At 39.8% G+C, this 27410-nt stretch overlaps 1 protein-coding gene across 2 annotated transcripts in view; it reads left to right on the top strand.

Annotated features, from left to right (window-relative positions):
- The window catches only part of PIEZO2 (piezo type mechanosensitive ion channel component 2), a 549391-nt gene that overhangs the window by 516510 nt on the left and 5471 nt on the right, over positions 1–27410 (top strand). For both annotated transcript variants that reach the window (XM_003800478.2, XM_023519459.1), the window contains 7 exons: positions 12175–12333; positions 13883–14030; positions 19098–19286; positions 19634–19726; positions 21005–21177; positions 22868–22996; positions 24331–24410. In XM_003800478.2, coding sequence (XP_003800526.2) covers positions 12175–12333; positions 13883–14030; positions 19098–19286; positions 19634–19726; positions 21005–21177; positions 22868–22996; positions 24331–24410 — 971 coding nt within the window. The remainder of the gene's footprint in view (positions 1–12174; positions 12334–13882; positions 14031–19097; positions 19287–19633; positions 19727–21004; positions 21178–22867; positions 22997–24330; positions 24411–27410) is intronic.

Here is a 27410-nt window from a genome sequence, read left to right as displayed (position 1 = left end):
CTGTTAGTACAGCGCATGCCCCTGTCTGCAGTGAGTGGAGGGCTAGGCTGGGTGGGATTGAAAAAGACCAGCCTGACGTCAGCAGGGAGAGGGCCAGTAAGATCACTGAAGGTAGTTGCTGTCTTTCCCTTGGCTTCGTGGCACCCTAAGCGCTGGGGTGCTGATCTTCAGTGTGCCAGGTCTCATTGCATCTCAAAACTCTTCTCCCTCCCCTCTCTCCTCTCTGCTTCCTCCAAGCTGTGGTTCTGTAGCCTCCTCAAGATGTCACTCCTTTGTGACTCCCTACTCTACACCTCTACCCAAAACAGTACTTGTCATCAAGTTGATGCTTAACACGTGAACAAATGAAGGAGTCAATCAATAAAAGAAAAACAAAGTAGATTGCTATAAATGGGAAGCATCACCTCTGTTAGCTTGTGAAAGAAAAGGGTCCACAGAAGGTGAATATGGAATTGTCCATATAACATGATAGGAATGAGAAATTTTAATAAATTCTCTGAATTTATATACACAGGGAAACTATAACTATTTGTCCTTGGCTTGGAGGGCATCATACCTCTCATCCAGTGAAGGTGCCACTGTTTGTTACAGCCTAAAACCACCTTCAGAATTGCTTTCCCAGACTGTGGCATACGACTTCAAACATCCTCAGGCACCACTGAAATGTCTTCATATTTAACAGTAAATGTGATCTTTTGATCACACCTCAGAATCACATGTAGCCAAGTTTCATGAATAATGTATCAGTCAGGCAGGTGGATACCATTTTTGGAAGTATAAATAGGGAGCAATGAAAAGTAGATTTTACTTACATGGCTCATAAATTGATTCAAAGGTAATTTCTAATGAGAAAATATAAATTTTTTCTAACCATGGCTATAGCTTAACTAGCTGCTTTTGCTTGAATGTTTAGGCTCTGACCTTTTGATTTTGGTATAGGAAATATTTCTTTATAACAATAAATGGTGACAATACAAATATTTTATAAAGTAGAATTAGAATAGTCTTTCCTGAGTCTTAAGTAGAACTAAATAAATAAAGGATTGCTACCCAGAAGACACATAATAGCTCGGTAAATTCCCCACTCCATACAACATATTGGGAGAGTAAATACAACTCAGATTGTAAGAATGATTCAGATGAAGACAGTTGTCTGTACAAATACTAAGATTTGCTTATGAGGATGTTGTAAATCTTATTATTTAGTCTTTAAAATGGAACAAATATAATTTTCTCTACAAATATTTAATTATACTCACTCCTTAAATCAAAGAAATAAACCAAGCCCTACACTCACAATAGCTGGATGAATTTAGATATTTTTTCTAATATTTAAAAGCATCAAGTAGGCGTTCTCTACTAGGCCTCATAGAAACTCTTGATTTCAGAGAAGAAAGAGACATTAGAAAGCTTTCTAAACATACTATAATTTTGAAAATTGATAGGTGAACCCCATAAAGAAAAGTGTTCTCCCCAAATTCATTCAGCAGTGAGTGGTGAAACTAGCTTCCAGTCCCAGGCCCTTGGGCAGGTGCATCATCTACTCTATAGGACTCCCTCCCCCAGAGGAGTGTCCTGTACTTGCTTCCAAGCAGACTTTTTAAAATAACACAGCCACTGTCCATGTGAAGTGTGAAAAGTGCTTGCTTATTCCAATCCCAGAAGACAGCACATAGGCCAGAGCCTGGCTCTTTGCCAACTCCTCAGAGACGCCCACAGAGAGAAGTGCTTTCAGAATATGCACAGGCAAAGCCATGGAGGGTCCCTTTCACAAGATGGACGCACCAGTTGGTTTGGTAGTTCCTGCATGTATTATTGCCATACAAATTACCACAAATTCAGTGGCTGAAAGCAACACAAATTTTTCATCTTACAGTTCTGTATGTCAGGAGTCCACAGTGAGTATTCCTGGCTGTGCTCATTCCAGGGGAGAATGTTTCTTTCCCTCTTCCATCTTCTAGAAGCTGCCCACATTCATTGACTTGTGCCTTTTCTCATCTTCAAAGCCAGAAAGGGTAGGTTGAGTCCTTTTCATTGCATCTTTCTGATCCTTCGTCTGTTTTCACTTCTGCCTCTAATCATAGCTTGGGAAGGTTCTCCCCCTTAACAGCTCTTTGTGATCAGACTGAGCCCAGCTAGATAATCCGGGATAATTTCCAAATCCCTAGGTCCTTAAACCTTATCTGCAAAGTTCTCTTTGCCATGAGAGGCAAATATACTCAGTTTCCAGAATTAGGATATGTGCATCTTGAGGAGTATGGGACATTTTTCTCTCTACCATAGTGCTCTTCCCAAGCATTTGAAGAGACTGTCAACATAGCAACATCTTCCGAACCAGATATGGCTGGAATATTTGTTGTAATACAATAGCAGTGTTTTTAAGTGGGCCCCTCCTGTGAAAGTCTTCCATATACTCATTTGGTTCATTTTATTGATTGAGTGCCTTCATTATATTACCCCCAAGTAGTTACTTTTACATGGTCTAACAGATGCTAAATTTATAACTTATCATAAAAAGCAAACCTTTACCCTCTTAAAAGCTGGGATTGTTTCCTTTAACTGTTTGCTGTGTCCAATTGAACTGTTTTTCTACGTGTTCTGAGTTTTGCTTGAAACACCCTGTCCTCTTTCTCTGTGGCTGATTTGGATTGGCCTACTATATCATGTTTTCAAGATCACCTCTTCCAGGAAGCCTTCTCTGGCATCACCGTCTTATGTTAGAGGGCCTTTCTCTGCATTTTGTATGTAGTTTCTGTCAGAGAACTTACTTCTCTAATTGCTAGGTTTGTGTCCTGTCTCTTCTAATAACCTATGTTATTATGTTCAGAAATGGAAAGTCTTCAGAAACCTTGCTGGCAATTTTTTTTGTCTACTTTTTTTTTAAATTAAATCATAGCTGTGTACATTAATGCAATCATGGGGTACAGTGTGGTGTTTTCATATACAATTTGAGATATTTTCATCAAACAGTTAACATAGCCTTCATGTCATTTTCTTAGTTATTGTGTTAAGACATTTATATTCTACTTTTAGAAAGATTCTCTTGTACCCTTATAAGATAAACCATAGAGGTGATCCCACCAATCACCCTCCCTCTACCCATCCACTCGGCTCCCGTCTCCTCTTCCTACCCCCTCCCCATATTCTTAGACAATAATTAGGTTATAGCTTTCATATGAAAGCTATAAATTAGTTTCATAATAGGGCTGAGTACATTGGATACTCAGTTTTTCTTCCATTCTTGGGATACTTTGCTAAGAACATTTTCCAGCTCCATCCATGTAAACATGAAGGAAATAAAGTCTTCATCTTTCTTTAAGGCTGCATAATATTCCATGGTGTACATATACCACAGTTTATTGATCCATCGTGGATTGATGGGCACTTGGGCTTCTTCCATGACCTAGCGATTATGAATTGGGCTGCAATAAACATTCTGGTACATATATCTTTATTGTAATGTGATTTGGGGTCTTCTGGATATATACCTAATAAAGGAATTGCAGGATCAAATGGCAGGTCTATTTTTAGTTCTCTAAATGTTATCCAGACATCTTTCCAAAAGGAATGTATTAGTTTGCAATCCCAACAGCAGTGTAGAAATGTTCCCTTTTCTCACCATCCACGCTAACATCTCTGGTTTTGGGATTTTGTGATATGGGCTAATCTTACTGGAGTTAAGTAGTTTTGATTTGCATTTCTCTGATTATTAAGGATGGTGAGCATTTTTTCATATATCTGTAGGCTGTGCACTGATCTATTTTAGAGAAATTTCTTATCAAGTCCCTTGCCCACCCCCAGATGGGATCACTTGTTCTTTCCTTGCTTATACATTTGAGTTCTCTATGGATTCTGGTTATTAAACCTTTGTTGGACACATAACCTGCAAATATCTTCTCCCATTTTGAGGGCTGTCCAAATTTTTATCTATTGAATCTAATAATTTTAAAATGAGGATTTTTTTGTCTTTGTGTTTTTATTTTTTAATTATTCATGCTTATTATATTTAACAAAAGTATTGATTCACTATAGGTAAGAAATTTTTAGAGAAAAGTAAAACAACTGTTCTTTTATTAGAGTTTGAGGAGTACATGCCTGGCCCATATTATAATAGATACTCAATACATGTTTATTGATGGTCGAATGTCTGAAGGCTTCTCTTCCTACGATGTGCAGTCATGCATATTCTCTTCAGTTGTACTTTATTGAAGGCCCAGCCCCTGTGATCTCAGTGGTTACAACCTTCATGGTAAACCTTGTAACTATCTCTGTAACATAGAGATTTCTATCTCCTTGAATATCATCTTTCAGTCCTACTCAATTGCCATTCCTAGTACTATGGATTATCTTATATTTGTTTTTTGATATTTAATGCAAAATATATTAAAATTAGTGAAGTATCTTTCTGTCTTCATTGCCAGAAATCACTGATAATATAATTTCTTGTCATTTCAAACCATGCTGTTATTACTTGCTACCATCTAAAATTTATTTTTCCCTTTCAAATATTATTCCTGAAAAATTAATTTATTGTGCAAAGAGACTTTAATAGTAGTCATAACTGACTGAATCTTTTTCCAAAATAAGAAAAGATTTAAAAAAGAAATAGATTAAGGGTCCTTTAAGCTAGACAGAAGGCTATCAGTGGCCCAGTATTAAGCTATCAAGTCATAATATTTTGAACATAAAGAAAGTCTAGTATCTTGAATGATAATCTGATAAATGGCTTTTTCTGTGCACACGCACATCATTCAGTCCTCAGCTATTCAGTGGTTGCTCCCAGTCTGCTGAGCACTGTATTGTAGACTTGCAGGAACCACAGAGATAGCACAGCATGACCTCAGCCTCTGGAAATAAAATATGCACAGACCATCAGAGACGTCTCCCAACACAGGACGCCCTTGATGCCCATAATCAGAATTAACATTATAACTTAAGGAATTATAGATTATGACTACATATTCTAGGTTAACACACTTAAAGATTATAAGGAAGAAAATGTTTATGTTTTATGTTTTTATGGGCAAAACATGACTGGTACTTTTAGAAAGGATAGTGTGCAACACAGTTTTGTGTCTTTGGCTAATTTTGATACAGAATTCTTTCCAATGCAGCAGTCTTAGAATTATCTATAAAATCTAAATCTAAAGATATTTCCCAAGAAAGCTAAAGGAATGTTCTTTCCTAATGTTCCCTAATATAGACAGTTCCTAGGAAAGGGTAAAGGAATGGATAGTTAATTAGGCACTCTGTAAAGTATCTGATATTTGTATTGATAATATCCAAGAGATGGATTATGGTCAAATGTAATTAAATTAACTAATTAGGTCCTGAAATACCAGCCTTCACTTATACTGAGTAAAGATATATAAAGACATATGGGTGGTAATGTGTTAAGATTCCACAGATACTTACTGAGCACATCTTCTGTGTCAAGAATGTTCACAAAAGTCAAGATTACTATAAAATCTTGTGGCTCGGCGCCTGTGGCTCAAGTGGCTAAGGCACTAGCGACATACACCTAAGGTGGCAGGTTCGAATCCAGCCCGGGCCGCCAAACAACAATGATGGCTGCAACAACAACAACAAAAAAAAATAGCCAGGCGTTGTGGCGGGCACCTGTGGTCCCAGCTACTTGGGAGGCTGAGGCAGGAGACTCGCTTGAGCCCAGGAGTTGGAGGTTGCTGTGAGCTGTGGTGCCATGGCACTCTGCCCAGGGAGATAGCTTGAGGCTCTGTCTCAAAAAAAAAAAAAAAATCTTGTAAGGGATTATGCATTAATAAACTTCAAGATTAGGAAAATGGCATTCAACAAATGCTTCAAAGTTATTTATACTTTTATAAGTATTTATATGACACTTATGGTTTTGGCCATAAAACATGAAAAAAGTACTTAAATCTTTTTGATCATGGTACTTTAATTATAAATGATCTTCAGTATTATTTCTATATCCTAGAATAATCTAGAATGCCAGTCAAAAATCGGAATGTAGGTGTGAAATAGGGTCTGGGATAAGGACTGGATTCCAGAATCTGCATTTTTAACAACTTCCCAGAGTGTGTCATACTTACCAAGTAAGATGTCTTCTCTTACAGATCCTATGGGTCACTAGGATAAAAAAACCAAAAAATATGTCTGCTGCCACTGAATGAATTGATATAATAGAGTAGGTTTTAGGGTAGTCCATTCAAGCACTGTTATAAAAGCTTTCAAGTGAAACAAAAACAGAGTAGGTTTATGCTTAACGATAAATATGATTAAGCATGTGTAAGGCTTATATGCTGAAAATTAAAAATGCATGGCTGAGAGAAATTAAAGAAGACACAAATATATGGAAAAGACCTAAATTCATGAATCAGAACACTCAATAAGATACAGTTTTCCCCCAAATCGATCTATAGATTCATTGAGGTCAAAATCAAAATTCTAGCAAGCTGATTAAAGTTCATATAGAAATGGAAAAACCTAGAACTGAAATAACTTTGAAAAAGAGCAAAGTTGGAACACTTAAACTACTTATCCTCTAGGATTATTATAAAGCTACCATAATCAAGTAGTAAGGTATAGAATCAAGATCTGGACAGATAGATCAAAGGAATAGAACAATGAGTCCAGAAATAGATCTACAATCACAAATTGAAAGTGTAAAGGAAATGTAGTGAAGACAGGATAGTTTTTTCAACAAATGCCAGTGGTGATGGACAATTAGATGTTTCCATGAAAGAGAAAAGGAAAGAAAGAAGGAAAGGGAAAGAAAGGTAAGAAGGGAAAGGAAGCACTGTTGAGCTATAACTTCACATCATATACAAAAGTTGACTCTGGTTTTGGGATGTGGGCTAATCTTACTACTTCACAAAATCCCAAAACCAGAGATGCTGGTGTGGATGTGGACAAAAGGGAACACTTCAACACTGCCGGTGGGAATGCAAACTAATATGTCCCTTTTGGAAAGATGTTTGGAGAACACTTAGAGAACTAAACATAGACCTGCCATTTGATCCTACAATTACTCTACTAGGTATATATCCAAAAGACCAAAAATCACATTACAACAAAGATATTTGTATCAGAATGCTTATTGCAGCCCAATTCATAATTGCTAAATCATGGAAGAAGCCCAAGTTCCAATCAATCCACGAATGAATCAATAAATTGTTGTATATGTATACCATGGAATACTATGCAGCCATAAAGAAAGATGGAGACTTTACCTTCTTCATGTTTACATGGATGGAGCTGGAAAATAATTCTTCTTAGCAAAGTATCTCAGGAATGGAAGAAAAAGTATCCAATGTACTCAGCCCTATTATGAAACTAATTTATAGCTTTCATATGAAAGCTATAGCCCAATTATAGCCCAAGAATATGGGGAAGGGGAAAGGGAAGGGAGGAGAGGGGGGAGAATGGGTGGAAGAAGGGTGATTGGTGGGATCACACCTATGGTCCATCTTACAAAGGTACATGTGAATCTTTCTAAATGTAGAATATAAATGTCTTAACACAATAACTAAGAAAATGACATGAAGGCTATGTTGATCAGTTTGGTTAAAATATTTCAAATTGTATATAAAACCAGCACACTGTACCCCATGACTGCATTAATGTACACAGCTATGATTTAATAAAAAAATTGACTCAAAATGAATCAAACACCTAAAAATGTTAAAACAATGTTTTCTAGAAGAAAACATAGCAGAAAATCTTTATAACTTTAGGTATCTAAGAATGTAGAAAGAACTCTCAAAATTCAAAAGACTGACCATACCAAGTGTTATTGGCAAGTTGTACACTAGCTGGAACTCTCACATGCTGATCAAGAGAATGAAATGGTTACAACCACTTCAAGAAATCAAAAGTTTGGTAGTTTTGTAAAAGTTGAATATTTACCTACAATATGATGAGCAGTTCCACTCTTGTGTGGAAATAAAAGCACACAAAGGCTTTGTCTACCACACAAAGACTTGTACGTGAACATCCTCAGCAGCTTTGTATGTAATAGCCAATCACTGAAAACAAGCACCATGTCGTCAGCAGATGAATAGCTAAGCAAGTAGCTACATACAGTGAACTGTGACCCAGCAATAAAAATTAAAAGGACAGGATAATTGGTGTGCACAACTACTTGGTGGATTTCACAACAATTCTACTGAAGGAAGAAGCCAGATGATGAGAGAGAGAGAGAGTATATGTGTGTTTTACCCCATGATTGCATTTATACAAAGTTTTGGAGTGAGAGAATGAATATCAGTAATTGTCTTTGTCTGGGGTCTATGAGAGGGAGGGCAGAGAGGACTGCTGAGAACATGAGGAAGCTGTTAGGTGTGAGGAAACCTGGGGGGAAACTGTGCACAGGTTCAACCTAGCCAGTTGTACACCCTAAATTTGTGCCTATAATTTATGGCATACCAACTATACCTCAATAAATCTGCTAAAAGAAAGAAATTCATCATTTTTTTAAACTGGAGTTCATACATGATTTTCTTTTCTTGAGTTTCATTTAACTGTTTGAAGCAGCCAGTTAATGACACACACAATGAGTCAGGAACAGTGCTAGGCATCTTATATGTGCTATGTATTTAATTTTCATAATAGCTTTACTTTTAAAGAAGAAAATATTAGCTGTATTTTTTCTCCCTTTAGCATGAGGAAACAAGACATCAAAAAAATAAGTTGCTCAGAGGCATATTCACTAGTATGTGCAGTCTTAATTTGCTATTTTTTTTTCTAACATGCCATGAATTTTTTTTTTTTTTGAACTAAGAAATAGGCTTTTCCCTAATTACTCATCTGTAGTTTGGTCAAAGAGAGTCACTTTGTCTTTAAAAGTCTCTCCCCAAGATAGTTGTAGTGGAACAAAGTATGGTATGGCACTCACGCCTATAATCCTAGCTCTCTGGGAGGCCAAGACAGGTAGATCACGTGAGCTCAGAAATTCGAGACCAGCCTAAGCAAGAGGGATACCCTGTCTCTACCGAAAAAATAGAAAAACTAGCCAGGAGTGATGGTGCATGCAAGCTGTATAGTCCCAGCTACTCAGGAGACTGAGACAAGGGGATCTCTTGAGCCCAGGAGTCTGGGGTTACTGTGAGCTAGGACACCATGGCCCTCTACCAAGGGCAACAGAGTAAGACTTTGTCTCAAAAAGAAAAAAAAAAAGTATCTTCCACATATCCAAACAGGGAAATACATATTTTATAATCGCTTATTATTCCCCTCAAATCACCAACTTCAGTTAAAATTTAACAATACTGAGGGAAGCCAGGAACTTGTTGTAAGATGTGGTCACCTTAAGGACTCTAGAATGCCGATTTCAAATATGGAAGCACAAAAGGGAAGATGATGAGTATCTCATCATCTTGCTTTCCATCACCAGTTCTGCCCCATTCCACTGTGATAAAAACACCTTTTTTGGTTATCCTCCCAAAGAGAAAATACATAAGTAAATGGTCAAGCAGACAGAAGAGCCAGTTGTAAACAATGACAACCAACAAGCTGCTGAACCCACTGTGCTCTAGGGCACACCTAGAGTTTGTATGAATTTAGAATTATCAGAGCTCTTTGACTGAAATGCTAAAGATTAGCAACTAGGAAATTTTTTATGAACAAAAAGAGACAAAGCTGGTTTCTTTGTAGGAGAGATACTCACAAAGATTTTTCTGAGATTTCTTACTATTAAGATCCACTAAAGATCTAGACCTTCCAGATGCCTACCCACCTGTCCTGGCTTGCTCCTAGACCTTTCAAGGAAATAGTAGTGATTCTTGGTTTAAAAATGTTATCTGCTTCTAATAACAAAATCAAAAGTTAATAAGACAAATCTGAAACACAGCAGAAAGAGGAAAATGCCACTTGTATAAAAGGTTTCAAGTATTGCTCTTAATTTTAAGGACAGGAGAGATTATGCTAAAATATCACCATGTCAAAAGTTCTCTTTTATTTTCTTCTTAAAATTTGGGTGTTTATCCAAAGATAAAAAATGGTCTTATTGATCATCATTCCTAGAAATTATATTCTACATTTTTTTCTCATGCAAAATTTAATTCCACTAAATTTACTTTTCCAAATTTGCACTAGCACTCATGAACTGTACAATGCTATGGGTCTCTTCACTAAATGTCACCTGAAGAAAAGGCTATTATCTCTATTGTTGAGGACATCATTAAAAGAGGGAAGGTTAGCTCATAGATGCATAGATTTCAGAGCTGGAAAGAATTTTCAAATATATACACTTGAGATGTCTTGGGAAACAAGAAACAAAGACAGAATCAGAACCAAATTCAGGTGTTCCCAGAGTTTGTTAATTCACTACCTGCTTCTGTAGATTTATAGTTAAGAAAATAGGGTGGATCCCTTTAAGAAAAAAATTTATTTTGTTTTTTTTCACGAGTTTGTTTTTTTTGTTTTATTTTATTTTATTTTATTATTGTTGAGGATTCATAGAGGGTACAAAGATCCAGGTTATACTAATTGCATTTGTCAGGCCAAGTCCCTCTTATAAATGTGTTCCTCCCTCAAGATGTATGCCAAACACTGTGACTCCCCATCCCCTCTCTTCTTCCCTCTCTCCACTCCCCCATACCCGCACCCTCCACTATGTCATCATCAATTGACCTCATATCAAAATTGAGTACATTGGATTCTTCCTTCTCCATTGTTGTGGTGCTTTACTAAGAAAAATGAGTATTTTACTAAGTAAGAAGAGTACCACCTCCATCCAAGTTAGTATAAAAGATGTATAGTCTCCATCTTTTTTAGTGGCTGAATAATATTCCATGGTATATATATACCATAGCTTGTTAATCCATTCCTGGGTTGGTAGGCATTTAGATTGTTTCCAGATTTTGGCATTTGTACATTAAGCTGCAATAAACAGTCTAGTACAAATGTCCTTATGATTAAAGGATTTTTTTTATTCTGGGTAGACGCCCAGTAATGGGATTGCAGGATCAAATGGGAGTTCTAGTTTGAGTTCTTTGAGGATTCTCCATACTTACTTCCAAAAAGTTTCACAAAAATAGGGACATAGACACCTAGAACCAAATAGAAAACCATGAGATGAAGCTAACATCTTATAGCCACCTAATCTTTGATAAACCAAACAAGAATATCCACTGGGGGAAAGACTCCCCATTCAGTAGATGGTGCTGGGAGAACTGGATATCCACATGTAAAAGACTGAAACTGGACCCACACCTTTCGCCACTCACTAAAATTGATTCAACATGGATAAAAGATTAATCTTGAAAGATCCATCATAGATCTAAATCTAAGACATGAAACAATAAAAATCCTTGAAGAAAGTGGGGGGAAACACTTCAAGGTATTGACCTATGAAAAAACTTTATGAAAAAGACTTGAGTGGCAACTGCAACAACAAAAATAAACAAATGGGACTTAATTAAACTGAATAGTTTCTGTACAGCTAAGGAGACAACAACCAAAGCAAATAGACAATCATCAGAATGAGAAAAGATATTTGCATATTATGAATTGGACAAAAGATTGATAACTAGGATCTACAGAGAACTTAAATTAAACAACATAAAAAGAGCCAACAATCCCTTAAATCAGTGAGCAAGAGAAGTGAATAGAGCCCTCTCTAAAGAAGATAGACACATGACTAACAAACATATATAAAAATGATCATCATCTCTAATTATCAGAGAGATTCAAATCAAAACTACCCTGAGATATCGCCTAACCCAGTGAGAATGACCCACATCACAAAATCTCAAAGCTGCAGATGCTGGTCTGGACGTGAAGAAAAGGGAACACTTTTACATTGCTGGTGGGACTACAAGCTACAACCTTTTCGTAAGGAAGTATAGAGAATCCTCCTTTATGAGTTTTAATTTGTTCTATGGTAACTGCATCATCCACATAGTAAAAAATAAGTTTATTAGTAAATTCATGTAACAATAATTTATTTTAATTATGCTATAAACAATGGAAGGCACCACTGGAGGCACCATTCACAGGAATTTTTTTTTTATTTATCACATTTTCTTACCCTATCGTTTGTCTTTGAAGTGATATAGTATTTATAGAGAATTCCTTAAAATTGAGTAAATGCCAGAGGGGCAATTTGGTTTATTATTGTTTTTATTCTAAACTAGTACTGTTTTGTTTCAGAAAGTGTTCTATTCCTTCACTTTCTGTATTTTTACATTTTAGGAAATTCAGCCAGAACCTCGTTGCCCAGCTTTGGTACTTTGTGAAATGTGTTTACTTTGGATTGTCTGCCTACCAAATCCGCTGTGGCTACCCAACGCGGGTCCTTGGAAATTTCCTCACAAAGAGCTACAACTATGTCAATCTCTTCTTGTTTCAAGGGTAAGGACATGCTATGTAGTCACAGTCACTTTTGGGGGGGTGGCTGGCTGTTGAAGAGCATCTTGGTTCCCAGCTAGGAGGGAGGGGGACCAGGAAGAACATAGCAATGTTGGCAAAAGAACAAAAATACCTCTTTAAACGCCTTTCTATGTGTAATTGTGGACACACACCTGTCCACAATGTTGGTCTAAAGCAGTGTTTTTCAACCTTTTTCATCTCAAGGCACACTTGAACCTATAGTTAAACTTCTACAGCACACTTCAGTTATGCTGACCAAAATAATAATAATAATGATAAAGAATATACTTACTGTGCTTTGAATTTCTTTAGAAATAATTTAATTAAAGGTCTTTAAAATTTTTCCCGGCACCCATGACATCCTCTTACAGCACACCAGTTGAAAATCACTGGTGTAGCTCATCCACATGCACCACTATTCTATGCTAATATCCTGTGTAATTACTGCAGTACTATTGGGGGATAAAAAATAGGAATACTTGATCCCTAAGCATTATCATACTTCTGGTCACAGAAGCATAGAATAGTTGGAATCTGGATGATTCCAAATACTTTTGAAGTTCCAAAATACCTTTAGAATTTTTTATATACAGTTAAGTTCATCCATTGAAGAAGGGCATTTATTCTACCTAACTTGCTTGTTCACTCAAACAAAGCATATTTGTTCTGTGTAAAGATTTCAGTGGTAGCATCTCCTTTCTGTTCTCTCATAAATTAAATCACAGCATAAAAGGTGAGGCTGCTGTTGGCACTGCCAGTTCCTCTATAGCACCAGTTATAAGAGGAGTTGGTTGCACCCACATGTCAAAGGGCACCCAACACCATGTGTCAAACAGGGTATCATTCTGTGCTAGCCCATGTCTGGAACTAATATTTCTTCCAGGGCTTGGATTAGTGTTCACTCAACAAAGATGAGGCAGCCCAGGGTGAGTGGCAACCCAAATTGCTTGAAGGGCTTTGGGAGGAACCCAGGTTCCCCAGCCTGGGAAAGGCCTGTGTCAGTAAAGAAGTATGGAACATCCTTCAGAGCCTAGAGGCACCTTCTGAAATACAGCTGAACTACAAAGCTGGGCAAAGCCCATGTTCATTGTACAGCAGGAAGTCCAACAGCTATGGTGTCCTGCCCTGCCCCCCCATGACACTCCCTGCTCCCTCAGGTCTCACCCATCTGCACACAACTTTTTCTTAGCCAGTGTATCATCTTTACTAACTCATCCAATGACAAAACCACAGTGATTCAGTAATCCTAGAGCCAGTCTCATCATATGAACAAATAAACATGAAAGAAATTGACTCACCTTTAATCTTATTTAAAAGGAGGAGTTGCAGTTGGTAAAGCCTGTTAGGGCAAAGAGAAAAATAGAAATCCATATTTTACACTCACAGTGAAAAGTGGTTGTATTCCAAGTGGAATACTGTAATGGTCACCTTGAGGATTAAAATAGTAAGGAGTTACAAGGGGCTTCTGGGGTTTGAGAGCAGTCAGGACCCTCTCACAAATGTCTCTCTGACAAGATGTGGCTCCTGCCAGGTTCCGCCTTGTTCCATTTTTGACTGAGCTGAGGGCAGTGATGGACTGGGTGTGGACAGACACAACCTTGAGCCTCTCCAGCTGGATCTGCGTAGAGGACATCTATGCCCACATATTCATCCTCAAGTGTTGGCGGGAATCAGAAAAGGTAGGAAGCCAAGCAAAGTGTCTTACTCCTTATCCAGGTTGGTGATAAGCTCCACGTGAACTCCTGCAACTTTTGTGGAGCAGAACTACCATGACCTATAAATGTCTCCTTGATTTCCAGCCCACTAGAGCTGGGAATTTCAGACTTACTGCCGCCTTAGTCAGCAATAGCATCCAGATGTTTTCTTCTTTTGGCAAGTGTATGTTGTAGTTATTTTTAAAAGGAAGAAATATAAGTTATAAGTTATTGCTCATATATCTCATTAGCTCTTGAATAGCTCATTTGGGAGCAGGCAGGATGGGGAATGGGAGAGAAAGGTGGGTCCACTATTTTGGACTCACACTCATCTCTGATTCACGTTTTGGACAAAGGAAATGGATTGAAGGGCAAATATCTGGTTGTTTGGCTGTGTTAAATATTAAGATTTAAATATGGATAGGTTACTCTTACTGATTGGGTTTTTCAAAAGTTTAGCATATGAAAGAAAAGGCTCTTGTAAAATAGCAATAATGTCACCTAACAAATTAGCTGGGGTGGTCTGAAATGTCTTTTTTTCTCATCTAGAAAAAGTTTCCTTGAAAAAGTCTCCTATAAAGACATTTTGAACAATCAAAGCGACTCCATTACAGAACTGGCAGCCTCAGGAGCATTTGCCATGAAATGTCCAAGTGCATACACAGGATCACACAAAGGAGAGTTCAGATCATGCAACCTCTGGCCTTCATCTCCTGGAGTCCTTTATTCAAAGATGGAATGTTCGTTATCTATTTCCACTAACAAACTATCTCAAAATATAGTGGTTTAAAACCAACAACCATTTTATCTGCTCACAGTTCTGCAGGTCACCTATTTGGGCTGGGCTCTACTGGACAGTCTTGCCTGGGTCAGTCCTGGGACTGCTATCCACTGGTGGGCCAGCTGGGGCTGATGTTATTTGATGGTGTCACTCAGTCACCTGCAGGCTGAGTCTGGCTTTTGGCTGGGCCTCACTTTGTATATTCTCTCATCCTCAGGGAGGGTAGCCCAGACTTCTGCTCCTGGTGACAGCACGTTCCAGGGGAGCACAAGGCCTGTGAGGCCAAGGCTCAAGAGTTCCCTCATGGTTAACATTTATGGGTCTAAACAAGTTTAAAAGCCAACCTAGATCCAAGGGGAGGGAGAAACTGATGGGACTATCAAAGACATGTTGCAAAGGGACATGCATACAGGAATGAGAAGAATTTGAGGTCTCTTTTTGCAATCTACCATAAACACTTAGGCATGTCCTAAGTGCCTGGTGCTCAACTAAGAATGAGAATAGAGTGGGGAACCAGACGTGCAATGGCCCCACCATTGTGAGACTGGCAGTCCAGCAATGAGTTGCAAACATTGACAAAGTAGTCACACAAATAAATGCAATACATGGCAAAGGCTTTGCACATGATATTTCAAGGGCATCAGGGAGGTAGGGCGGAGTCTGGAGCTGAGCTCATGACAGAGCTGACTACTGCACAGGGAACATCTGCTTTTCTATTTACTTCTGGGCTCTTTGCCCTGACCCTTTCGTCTCTCCTCCACTCTGACAGGGGCCCCTTCAGTGGATATTTTACATCTCCATTCCCCAGAAAATGCCTGACACATCTTCTTATTGTCTGAATGATCTTTCCCACCTCGTTCCTAACCCCCAGCTATCAACTTCAGCAGCTCTTTGTCCATAAACCCTCCACAACTCCTCAAATATGGACCCTGTCTGTCCCTATGGGCCCCAACAACCCTCTGTATTTAGTCCTCCTAGTACTTAACCACATTGAGAGCCAATTGTTTTTTTTTATTTTTCTCTATCATAAGCTCTGTAATGATAAGCTACATGTCTGTTTATTATTATATGCCCTAGATACCACTTAATACCCTGAGCCCAGGCACACAGTAAATATCTGTTGAATATAACCGCCACCAACAAAATAAAATCAGTTGGTGATTTATGTCATATCTCAGTACTTCTCTGACCCATGGTGGCTACCTGACATAGGCCCATCCATCCTGTCCTGTCCCAGGCTCTCTGGAGCTACTGGTTCTCTCCTGGTTTTCTTCCTACTCTATTCTTCTATTCTTCATTCTTTCCACATTATTTATACCCAAAGAGAGAAGATAAATTCAAGAAGCCAAGTGTGCACAGTTTGAGATACATGAATACTGAGAATAAATGTTGGATCACTAGGTTTCTGGTGACCTTTGGACAGTGTCAAAGGTAGGATGGGTGCTGACGCTGACTACAGGGGCTCAGGAGCACTGGGAGGCCACATCCTAAAGGTACCATGTTAGGCACAGGCAGGGAGAGAAACAGAGAAACAGAGGATTCAAGAAAGAGGAAAGCCTGGAGAGTGCTTTCCAATAGATTTCAATCTGTCTGTGGATGATAAGGAAAAGGCCAATAAAAAAGAGAAAATTAAAAATTCCAATATTAGAGCAAAGGAGAAAGGTCTGGATGGGGGCCTGGAAAGCATGGAATGTGAGGTGGGTTGTACAAGTTAGTGGCAAAGATCTAGCCATCCTACAGACAGCTAGAGAATGAGGTAGGTGCATCCATCCACTGCCAGCATTGGGAGAGGTGGTAGGTTAAAGACATGAGCCTGCCTGCAGGGCCCAGGACCTGACTGTGCAATGCTGGCTCACCTGCTCACCTGGGTGAATAACTGGCTTCTAAAAGGGAGATTTCTGATCCAGAAAGGGCCCTAAATGATTCCACCTAGTGTGACACCCCACATGGCTGCATGGCCACAGTGCACATGAGAAGCTGTGGCTGCCTGGTTATCAGCTCACATCCACCTTTCAGTGCCTTTGAGCCACCAGGTAGGGACATTCTTGCCACTCCCAGTGAGGCCATCACAGCTGCTGCTCCACCGATGAAGGAAGGTGGTTCAGAGGCTCTCTCTGGCCTGCAACACCAGGCACTCCTGCCTACAGGAGTAGTCCAGGCACTACAGCTACCTTTTTATTTTTAAGAAATAAAAAGCCTCATATTAATGTATCACCTCTACTTCAATACATACTTCTATTTTATGCCAAGTTGATGGCCCTTTCAGAAAATTAGCCTTTTAAATCACTCATGGTAAAGTTTCCTGAGAAACATATGTATGTGGGAAGTAAGTACAGGGGCCTCTGAATGAGCCTGGCACGAGTCATACTCCATGCCATAGGAGTCTAAATGTCATTTCTAGTATGAAGTGAATGTCATTTCTAGTATGAAGCTGCTTTTAAAAGCCACTCTTCTTGGTTATTGAAGCCACATCATGTGTCCCATGCTGCAGGGACTTTATGAAACAAGGGCACTCACCTGAAGGGCACAGCGTTGGTGGGAACACTCAGGAACATTCAGAAAGCTGACTGGAAATAGGATGTAACAGGAACACCAAACTGGGAGGTCTCAAGAGGAGTGACCTAGGAAAGGGCAACAGCCCAGCACCAGGAGGCAACTTGCCTTTGCAAGCAAAGGAGAGAGAAGAAGCAACCTGGTAATTCTAGATCCATCAAGAGATTTGGGCCCTTTCCTGCCTGTCAACAGAAGGCAAGGGAACAGAAGGCTCCAGGAACTTCCCTGGGGAGCAGGAAGAGGACTGGCCTTCCAAGAGGAAGTGACATGGTCCCACACAAGCGAAGCAGACAGTACTGTTCTTGGCAGTGGTGAGATGAATGTCCTCTAACACACAGAGCCCTTCCCAACATGATGTGGGTGCTGCTGGATAGAAGGAGAAGAACTAAAGAGAAAGCAAACTGTACCCGTGTGTGTGTACAGACACGCAGAAGCCTGTGCATGTGTGTGAGTGCCTGCACATTCGGGGGCTGTCTGGAAAGCATCCAGCCATGTGATATAAAAAGCAGCATTAATAATGTCTGGACAGCCCCATACATATTTCAGATTTTCAATACTGGATTCCAGTTTTCATTTCAGCATAGAAAATTATAGTCAACAGTGCTAAGAGACCATGATATGTTATTACCCTTTGAACACCAAGCAGCTCCCACGGGCAGAGCTGTTTCTAACACTGCTCATGTGCACTGAGGGCAGAGCCCCACTCATGCCCCTCCTGCCCCTCCAGGTTCAGCTGTGGCAGTCAGCACAGACTGGCACAGCCCCTGAGGCTGTCTCTGGACTGACTCCAGGCCTCCCTCCCAGTTTGCAGCCTAGAGCTAGTGCCTATGGTGGATTGTGCATTATTTTTCTTTATCTTAACCTGGTGAAATGAATGGATCCCTCTTGACGATTAATCACACTGCCAGGCCAGGGAGTAGGGATGAACCCCATGTTCTGCATACAGCTTAACCTTAAGGGGGACCCTAAAATGGCAGAAGGTCATGAAAGACCAATACTGAAGGTCAGAGGCAGGTTTAACATCAGATAGTGCCTGGTAGAGCCTCTACCACCGTGACCTCTAAGCACAGGGCTTAGTGAGCCCTTAACAAACCTGCTGTAAAGCAAACAGAATGCTTCTAGTCCTGCTTGTGTGCCGTCTCCTGTAGGACAGCAAGTCCCCTGCAGCACAATCACCCCGCTCCTGCAGACCCCAGCAGGGCCTATCATGCTCTTCTAATCATACAAGCCTCATTTTAGGACTTGAACAACATTGTCCTTATCGATACATATCATGAATTAAATTTAAAATAGTGGGGTTTTTTTTTCATTCTTTAAGGGCAGGGATGGTTCATTTGAAAGGCATGCATTTTGAGTATTTAAGAATTTAAAGTAAAATATCTTTTTCCCATGCAGTCCCTTAAAAACAACAGGTTTACTTGGAAGGAAATTTGATCTGTCAGTTCATCATCAGCAACACACACATCACAATTTTAAAGGGACAAAGTCACTCAGCTTGAGTTCCTCCCATGTGGTGCCACCATGGAGACATGTCAGGAGCTCAGGAGAGCTCCACATCACCACCTGGCTTCACCCCAAGCTGGGGACAAAGTTGTTATCCCCTTGCAGACAAGTAGAGAAGAATAAAGGATAAATGCACGTTCACCAACACTCACCCTCCACTTCCCCTGCTCCCTGCAGGGCGGCCACCAAGCTTTGTCTGAACCCTTCTGTTGCAGAGATACCCTCAACCCCGAGGCCAGAAGAAGAAGAAGGTGGTCAAGTACGGCATGGGGGGTATGATCATTGTGCTGCTCATCTGCATCGTGTGGTTCCCTCTCCTCTTCATGTCTCTCATCAAGTCTGTGGCAGGAGTCATCAACCAGCCCCTGGATGTCTCTGTCACAATCACCCTGGGAGGGTATCAGGTAATCCCCATGTGTCCTTGAGGTCCCCCTGCCTGCCAGATTCTCACCCACTGCAACTGTCTTTCATGACAGACACCTGTAGGATGCTTACCTGTGGCCAATCCAACTGTCCTTTCTAAATTTTGACTGTTTGGCAAATATGTAATGTATGAAATTAAGAGCAGAAGACACTGGAAGAATATTCTGTTCTGGTCTTAAGTACAGGAATAATCACTTCACAAAGAGATCTCCAAGGCCAGTTGCCTCTGGAGCGATCAGTGGGTGCTACACTATGTAACTGTTTTCTTTTAACCCAGGATACAGAAAAGAGCTCAGCAACACTGACAATCTGCATCTTTGTTTTCCAGCCAATTTTCACAATGAGTGCCCAACAAAGCCAGCTGAAAGTGATGGACCAGCCCAAGTTTAATAAGTTTATACGAGAGTTTTCTAGGGACACTGTAAGTAAATGCCTATAGTAATCTCTACGATGACCTTCCATATAGGTGAGCTCACTGGTTGTCATTTATTGTGTTTTGCTTTGGCCTGAGATAGTAGGGAGGAGGAAGAGGTTTCAGAAATTATCACATGTAGACATCAGATTTCTGGCTACTGTCTACTCTGATTATCTGAGAAGTTATGTCTGTTATTGGACACAAGTGGTAATAAGCATGATTTTAAATTAGAATATGTTAATGTAAGCTCAGCAGATATTGATCAATTTTTAAAATGTGTTTAACTTTTTAAATTGTGGTATATATTGATCTTTGACTAGTAGGTCCACCTTAGGTATCATTCCTAAGACATAATCTAAAAATGTGGGGAAGCATCTCTGTAATAGTAGGAACTGGGAGCAGTTTGAAGGTTCAACAGAGGCTGGTTTGGAAATTATGGCAGATGCATTAAGTGAATTGCATTGGCACTGGTCACCCTGGTGTGGTCAGAATAGGAGAAGGGGCTTTCACTTTTTATTTTATTGGCATGCTATTTTGTTTGAAGATTCCCCGAGCAACTTCTTTTATAATAAGAAATAATCCTTGCCGAAACCATAAATGACATGACAATATCTCAAGCTAAGACATAAGTGAAAAAGGAGACTATTAGTTTTGTAAAGGATAAAAAACAAGAAACTCATCCCTTTCTTCATAAAATGATTGATAATGCTCTGGTGACAGAGTTGGGCTGATGTTATTCTTTTATCTATAGTTCAAACTTTCAAAAATATGAAAACATTCTCATGGCTTAAACTCATTTTATGAATAATATTTTTATTTAAGAAAGTGATTAGGCAAGCAGATGCTGTCCTGTGAAATTGTCACCTATAATACACACCATCAAAACAAATCTTGAGTGATGAGCAACTATTCAGACAAGGCTGGGATGTCCTGGGTAGATTAAATTTTGTTTCTGTCATAAAAGGATTGTACCCCCATAGTTGATAAATCTCCTTGTTAGTGGAGAGGAAAAACAACATCAAATTATCTAGTTTTCCTTTATTGTTTAATTGGAATAACTGCATAGCTGGAATGGTGGTAGCAACACCACCACCAGGGGTGGGCAGTGTGACTGGGAAGTGCCCGCTGCTGTGAGCAGGGAGACTCAAGGCTGCCATCACAAAAATGCTCCCTACGTAGGGAAGAATCCTCTCTACACAGTCACTTAAAAGGAAGAGTGATTGCCTTCTTCATACAGCATCACATATATAATCTATTTATGCATATGTATTTGTGTAAATACAGGGCGCTATGCAATTTCTGGAAAATTATGAAAAGGAAGACATAACAGTAGCAGAGCTAGAAGGAAACTCAAACTCCTTGTGGACCATCAGCCCTCCCAGTAAGCAGAAAATGATACACGAACTCATGGACTCCAACAGTAGCTTCTCTGTTGTTTTTTCATGGAGTATTCAGAGGTAGTTACTATATTTCCATGCATGATTTCTCCTTTTCCCCCGATCTAAACTTGGGGGTGGAGTGGGAGGATAGAGGGATATTAGCATTAGATTAATGTGGCTCTTACTTTATCATGACACCCATGGCAACTTCCCTTCAGTGCTGAAGCTAATACTGAATGATGACTTGACCAGGAACCACTGACCCAACTCAGCACTTCTTAGTTTTCCTGTGGGTTTTGTTTGTTTTTCTTTTGCTAACTCTAGTGTTCAAAAAAGAGAGAATGAGCTCCTTGTGCAAAAGAGAAAGGAAGAGAGAGAGAAGAGGGTGATGGTTTATAGAGCAAAACAGAGTCTGGGTGTGAATTGTAAGATTTCCGTGAAAGGATGAAGTTTCGTCACAATGACAAAAAAACTACAGCTTAATGACAAAAAATCACAGCCTCTGGAAGCCCAGATTATCACTTGTGTCCCTCGACATGGGGAAGTCCTAGCAGATCTTTTCTCTAGGCATGAGATGTGAGGCCAGCTTGGCCATCCCAGAAGGAGGAGTCCTTCCACCTAACCTTAGTCCATGGCCTTCATTTTTGGTTATGTAGAAAAAAACTGTCTTAGGGAAAATGTTTATGTCCAAATAGTACATCCAAAAGGTCAACGGTGTAATGACACAGTTCTGGGACCTCAGCATAGTCAGCTAGATAATCAGCTGACTAGCTAGCTGATTAATTTCATTCCTCATTAATCTGGTGATTCAGGACTCTAGGCAATCTTTTCTAGGCAGTTAGGTAGTAGGCTCATTTGGGTCCTTGATGCCACAGTCTTAGTTAGAATTGAGAAAGAATTGTGACAGGTAGAGAAGACAGCCTCTAGAATCTAAAATGAATTTGCAAGGAAATGGTAAAGCAATATTTCAAAAGGGGCTGTTTAGAATCTAAACTAACTTCTTCAATCTTATTTTCTTCTTGTAAGTGTCTAAAATTCTTCATATCCCATTCTGTACAAATTACCAAAAATGTACTTCATAGCCTGTTATTTGAAGAGTTACCAAAAGTAACAACAAAATCAAAAATCAACTTCTGATCAAATATTCTTTTTTTTTTTTTTTTTGAGACAAAGTCTCACTATGTCGCCAGTGGTAGAGTGCCATGGTCTCACAGCTCACAGCAACCTCAAACTCTTGGGCTTAAGCAATTCTCCTGCCTCAGGCTCCCAAGTAGCTGGGACTACAGGTGCCCGCCACAACTCCTAGCTATTTTTTTTTGTTGCAGTTGTTTAGCTGTCCCGGGCCAGGTTTGAACCCACCACCCTCAGTGTATTTGGCTGGCACCATAACCACTGTGCTACACGCACTGAAACCAAATATTCTTTTAAAAACACGGATTCTATTAGTCACCCTGGATATTAACATCATTGGGGTAATATAGGAATGTTTCAGAATTCCTATTAGAACATCGAGATGGTTTCTCTTTTGTTCAGTAAACTCTGTCTCCTCACCTTTGACTCTAGTTTAAAGGTGTTTGTGGCCTCACTGGGTTTTATTAACTTAGTTGTCTAAGAGGCTGGACATAGAAGTGAGGTGTACCAAAGAGGTGTGGACCTGATGAAAAGCTGGCAAAATTAATAACATTAAGAGTCGAGTGATTTTTTTTAAAATCTCTCTTTTAGACTTCTGAATAATCACTGATATTAAGCTTCTATTTTTTCTTTACAGAAACATAAGTCTGGGTGCAAAATCAGAAATAGCAACAGATAAGCTTTCTTTTCCTCTTAAAAATATTACACGAGAGAGTATCGCTAAAATGATAGCTGGCAACAACACAGAAAGTTCAAAAACGCCAGTGTAAGTTTATTTTTCTTATTAATATAGCTTTAATAGATATATGGAGCTGATACAAAAATTCTGTCTACAAAAATTTCTGTGTACAAGAAATACAATTACCTTTATTATTCGGCAACACAAAATGAATTTCTATTTGAAAGCCCCATTTTGCTAGATAAAAAAAACATAATCACAGCCCATGGGTTTTCTCTCCACTCTACCTGAGGTCCTGTCTACGTTCTTAATGAGTGTGGATGTGATGCCAGGCTCCCAGGCACAGGTCTGGCCACAGGAGAGCACCAGCCAGCTGTCTACCATGGAGAAAGATTATCTCAGTCTTCAGTCCACATGGCAGGCAGCCTCTGCTTAGCCACTGGGTCCTACAAATGTCATTTGGAGGTGTGGGAGGTCTGATAGGTTCTGTGTCCACCTGACATGTGTGACATGTGACCAGGGGTGCTCCCTTTCTCCTGGACCTCGGGGACACCAGGCTCCTTCTGCTTTGAAGGGCTCTATTCAGAAGTGGAACACAGGATTATACTAAATTGACTATGCCTTTTTGTCAGCCATGCCTGCCACCTGATCACGGGTGCCCACTGCACCCATCTACCCTCAGGGTAAGGAGGTGGAGCTTGGGGCTTCACACTCTGCTCTATCCACTCCCACTCTGTCCACCTAGCCCAAAGAGTGTGGATGTCAGCTCTGGGTGGCAAACCCAGCTCTGCTCCAAATGCAATCACCAAATCTCAGGATGGTGGGGGGAGTAAAAGAATATTTTATCCTGCCACATATGTATTACCTTCCAAACAGATGCAAGCTGCCATGTTTAGGTTCTAATGTGAAAGGGGTGCCACACTCTTCCCCATCACTGCTCAGGGGCCCACAGTCACTGGGCGCATGAGAAGCTGAGGCCACTTGAGGTCCAGTCCACTGACTCTACCCATGCCCACCCTGCACTGGATCAGTTCATTCAGTCTGCTTGATTACAGATATTTTGAAATCCTAAAAATTAAAATTTGAAGAGTGCATAATGGTATTGGTAAGAGTTAGAGGATCATACTAAGAAAGAGAACCCCAGCTTACATACAAGCCCCAGACATGGGAAATGCTGGCAGCTGTTTGTCAGCCCAGACAGTCTGTACGGAGTTACATGCAGATTTGCATAGAGCTGGGGAATTTGTTCCACTCGAGAGAGCTCTGATTATAATAGAAACCTATAAATTTGATGTCTATGCATTATACAGATATATGAAACTCCCATTATTATTTGTTTGATAAGAGGTCAAAAATAGCAACAATAAATCAAATTTAGGTGTGTAAAACAATTTAATTACATCTTTTTTCTTAATGCCCAGGACAATAGAAAAGATCTATCCATACTATGTGAAAGCACCTAGCGACTCTAACTCAAAACCTATAAAGCAGCTTCTATCTGGTAAGTATGAGAAGACTTTTAAAAATCCCACTGTCATTCAACTTCGAGAGTTTGTGTTTTCAGCCTCTATCAAGTTACAGTTCCCAGTGTGACACTAGTCTGAGGAATCAAACACTCACTGGAAGGCACACTACTCATTTTCTTTTTTCATTGATGTAAGACCTGACTGACTTAAATGCACATGGAGTGACTCACAGGATGGCTTGTCAATCTGTCAACTTGTTTCTATTTAGCACCCAGACTTCTTACAGAAAACCGTCTGATGCATTGTTAAAAACAAGGCCCTGGTGATAAAAACAGTAAAAACACAGCCTGAAATACACAATTCAGCCCAAGAGTTAGTCTCAGTAGTGGTACTTCAGCCTTGGTCTCTTACACCTTGTGCCCCTCCCCCCACCATCTTCTCTGCCTGTGCATGACCTGAGGTCCAGCCTGTGCCATCCCTTTCCTCAGCCTGTGTGCCAGAATCCTCTGAGATCTTGCACAGAATGGCTGCTCACATGATAAACTACTCTCATTCTCTCTAACCTTCACTGCAGGTATATTCAGCACAGGTTGATGGCTGCTACCAGTTTACATGTGAGGAAACTGAGGCTCAGGGTAGGAATTACTCAGCCAAAGCCCTGCAACCAGTAGATCCACACCTGAGCCTGTCTGGGCCCAGGTCCATGGCTTTCTCCTTAGAACCATCTCTGGGCTTCAGAACCCACGTTCTCCTGCTTCTGAATGTTCCAAGTGGCTCACACTCTTCCTTGATAAGGACTTTGGTTTTGCCAATGTCTTGCTCCCTTCTTCAGGCACCCAGCAGACATTTTTTACCAAATGCTGTCTTACATTCCTATGTTGAGTTAGCATGAAATAATGCTGTCATGGTTCCCACCCTCATGGGAAAAAAACCACCGTGTTTTCCAGAGGGGGTACTGTTACCTTTGGCAGGAGTGGGACCTTCTTACAAAGACCTATGCAGTGTAATGCCAAGCTTTTTATTTTTTTTTTTTTGCCCTATCTAGTACTATTCTTTCACATTCACTCCATGCTCCAAGAAAAGCAATCACTGACCCTACATTATGATTTTCAGCACATTTCTGAGATTCATGCCATTGGCCCTTCCTGAAATGTTCTCCTCTCCCTACCCTATCTCCAATTTCTGAAGTTCTCACTCAGCAAAATGCACCTCAAAAGTCATCTGCCCTATAGAGCCACCATGGATCATTCTAACCAGCAGCTAACAGACCTTGCCAATACTCGTCCTGTTGTGGTTACCACATGCCCATAAAGGGCTCTGTGTACATAATCTTTTCCCATGGAAATAAGAGACAATGTTATATGCAATTTTGAAACCCCTTACCACTTGATAGAGTGAGTGCCTTTCTCCTAGGAAACATTCAAGAACTGGTAACATGAATCAATCAGTCAATTCACTCAGCAGTCAGTGATTTGGACTTTTTTTTCCTTTTTTTTAATTAAATCCTAACTGTGTACATTAATGCATTTATGGGGTACAATGTGCTGATTTGATATACACTTTGGAAAGCTTATATCAAACTGGTTAACATAACCTTTCTCTCCCTTACTTATTTGTTGTGCTAAGACAATTATACTCTACTCTCAATATTTTCGACATGTACCCTTGCATTGTGCATGTTAGGTGAAGTCCCACCAAATACCCCCCCTCCTCCCAGCCTCTCCCCTCCCCTCCCTTCTCCTTCCTTTTCCCTCTTTCTTTCTGCACTATAGTTTTGTTTTTTCATTCATACAAAATGTAGGTAATTATATACTGGTTTCATAGTGGTACTGAGTACATTGGATACTTTTTCTGCCATTCTTAAGATACTTTACTAAGGAGAATATGTTCCAGCTCCATCCAGGTAAACATAAAACATGTAAACTCCATCTTTTTATGGCTGCATAGTATTCCATGGTATACATTTATGACAATCTGTTAATCCATTCACGAGTCGATGGGCAGGGCTGCTTCCATGACTTGGCAATTATGAATTGGGCTGTAGTAAACATTCTGGTGCAAATGTCTTTGTTGTAAAGTGATTTTTGGTCATCTTGGGATATACCTAGTTCAAATAGCAGGTCTACTTTTAGATCCCTGAGTATTCTCCAAACTTCTTTCCAAAAAGGATGTGTTACCTTGCATTCTCACCAGGTTTCCCTCCACAGCCACACCAATATCTGTAGTTTGGGGATTTTGTGATGGGGGCTAATCTTACTGGTGTTAGATGATATCTCAAAGTGGTTTTGATTTGCATTTCTCTGATGATGAAAGCTGATGAGCATTTTTTCATGTGTTTGTAGGCCATGCACCTGTCTTCTTCAGAGAAGCTTCTGTTTAAGTCTCTTACCCACAAAGAAATGGGGTTATTTGCTCTTTTCTAATTGATTAGTTTGAGCTCTCTGTGGATTCTAATTATCAGACTTTTGTTGAAAACATAACCCACAAATATCTTCTCCTATTCTGAGGGCTGTCTGCTTGCTTTACTTACTGTGCTCTTGGCTGTGCAGAAGTTTTTTAGTTTGATCAGATCTCAGTAATATGTGGCCAATTTCGTCAAGCCTTTTCCCTGCCCTCTCTTCTAATACTTTTATAGTTTTAAGTCTTAAGTTTAAATCTTTTATCCAGTGAGAATCAATTTTCGTTAATGATAAAAGGTGGGGGTCCAGTCTTCTACAGGTCACCAGCCAGTTCACCCAGCACCATTTGTTAAATAGGGAATCTTCACCCCAGTGAATGTTTTTGATAGGCTTATCAAAGATCAAATGATGGTAAGTGGTTGGGTTCATTTCTTGGTTCTCTATTCTATTCCATAAAGCTACATCTCTGTTTTTGTGCCAGTACTATGCTATTTTGATCACTATAGATTTATAGTATATCCTGAAGTCTGGTAATGTGATACTTCCTGATTTCAGTTTATTTCTGAGTAATGTATTGGCTATTCGAGATTTTCTTCTGATTCCATATAAAATGAGGCACTATTTTTTTCAAGCTCT

Source organism: Otolemur garnettii, unplaced genomic scaffold (genome assembly GCF_000181295.1).
Source record: "Otolemur garnettii isolate 467f Iridium unplaced genomic scaffold, OtoGar3 scaffold00176, whole genome shotgun sequence".
NCBI lineage: Eukaryota > Metazoa > Chordata > Mammalia > Primates > Galagidae > Otolemur > Otolemur garnettii.
Note: the sequence above shows the minus strand (reverse complement) of the source record. Positions and strands in the feature narration are given on the sequence as shown.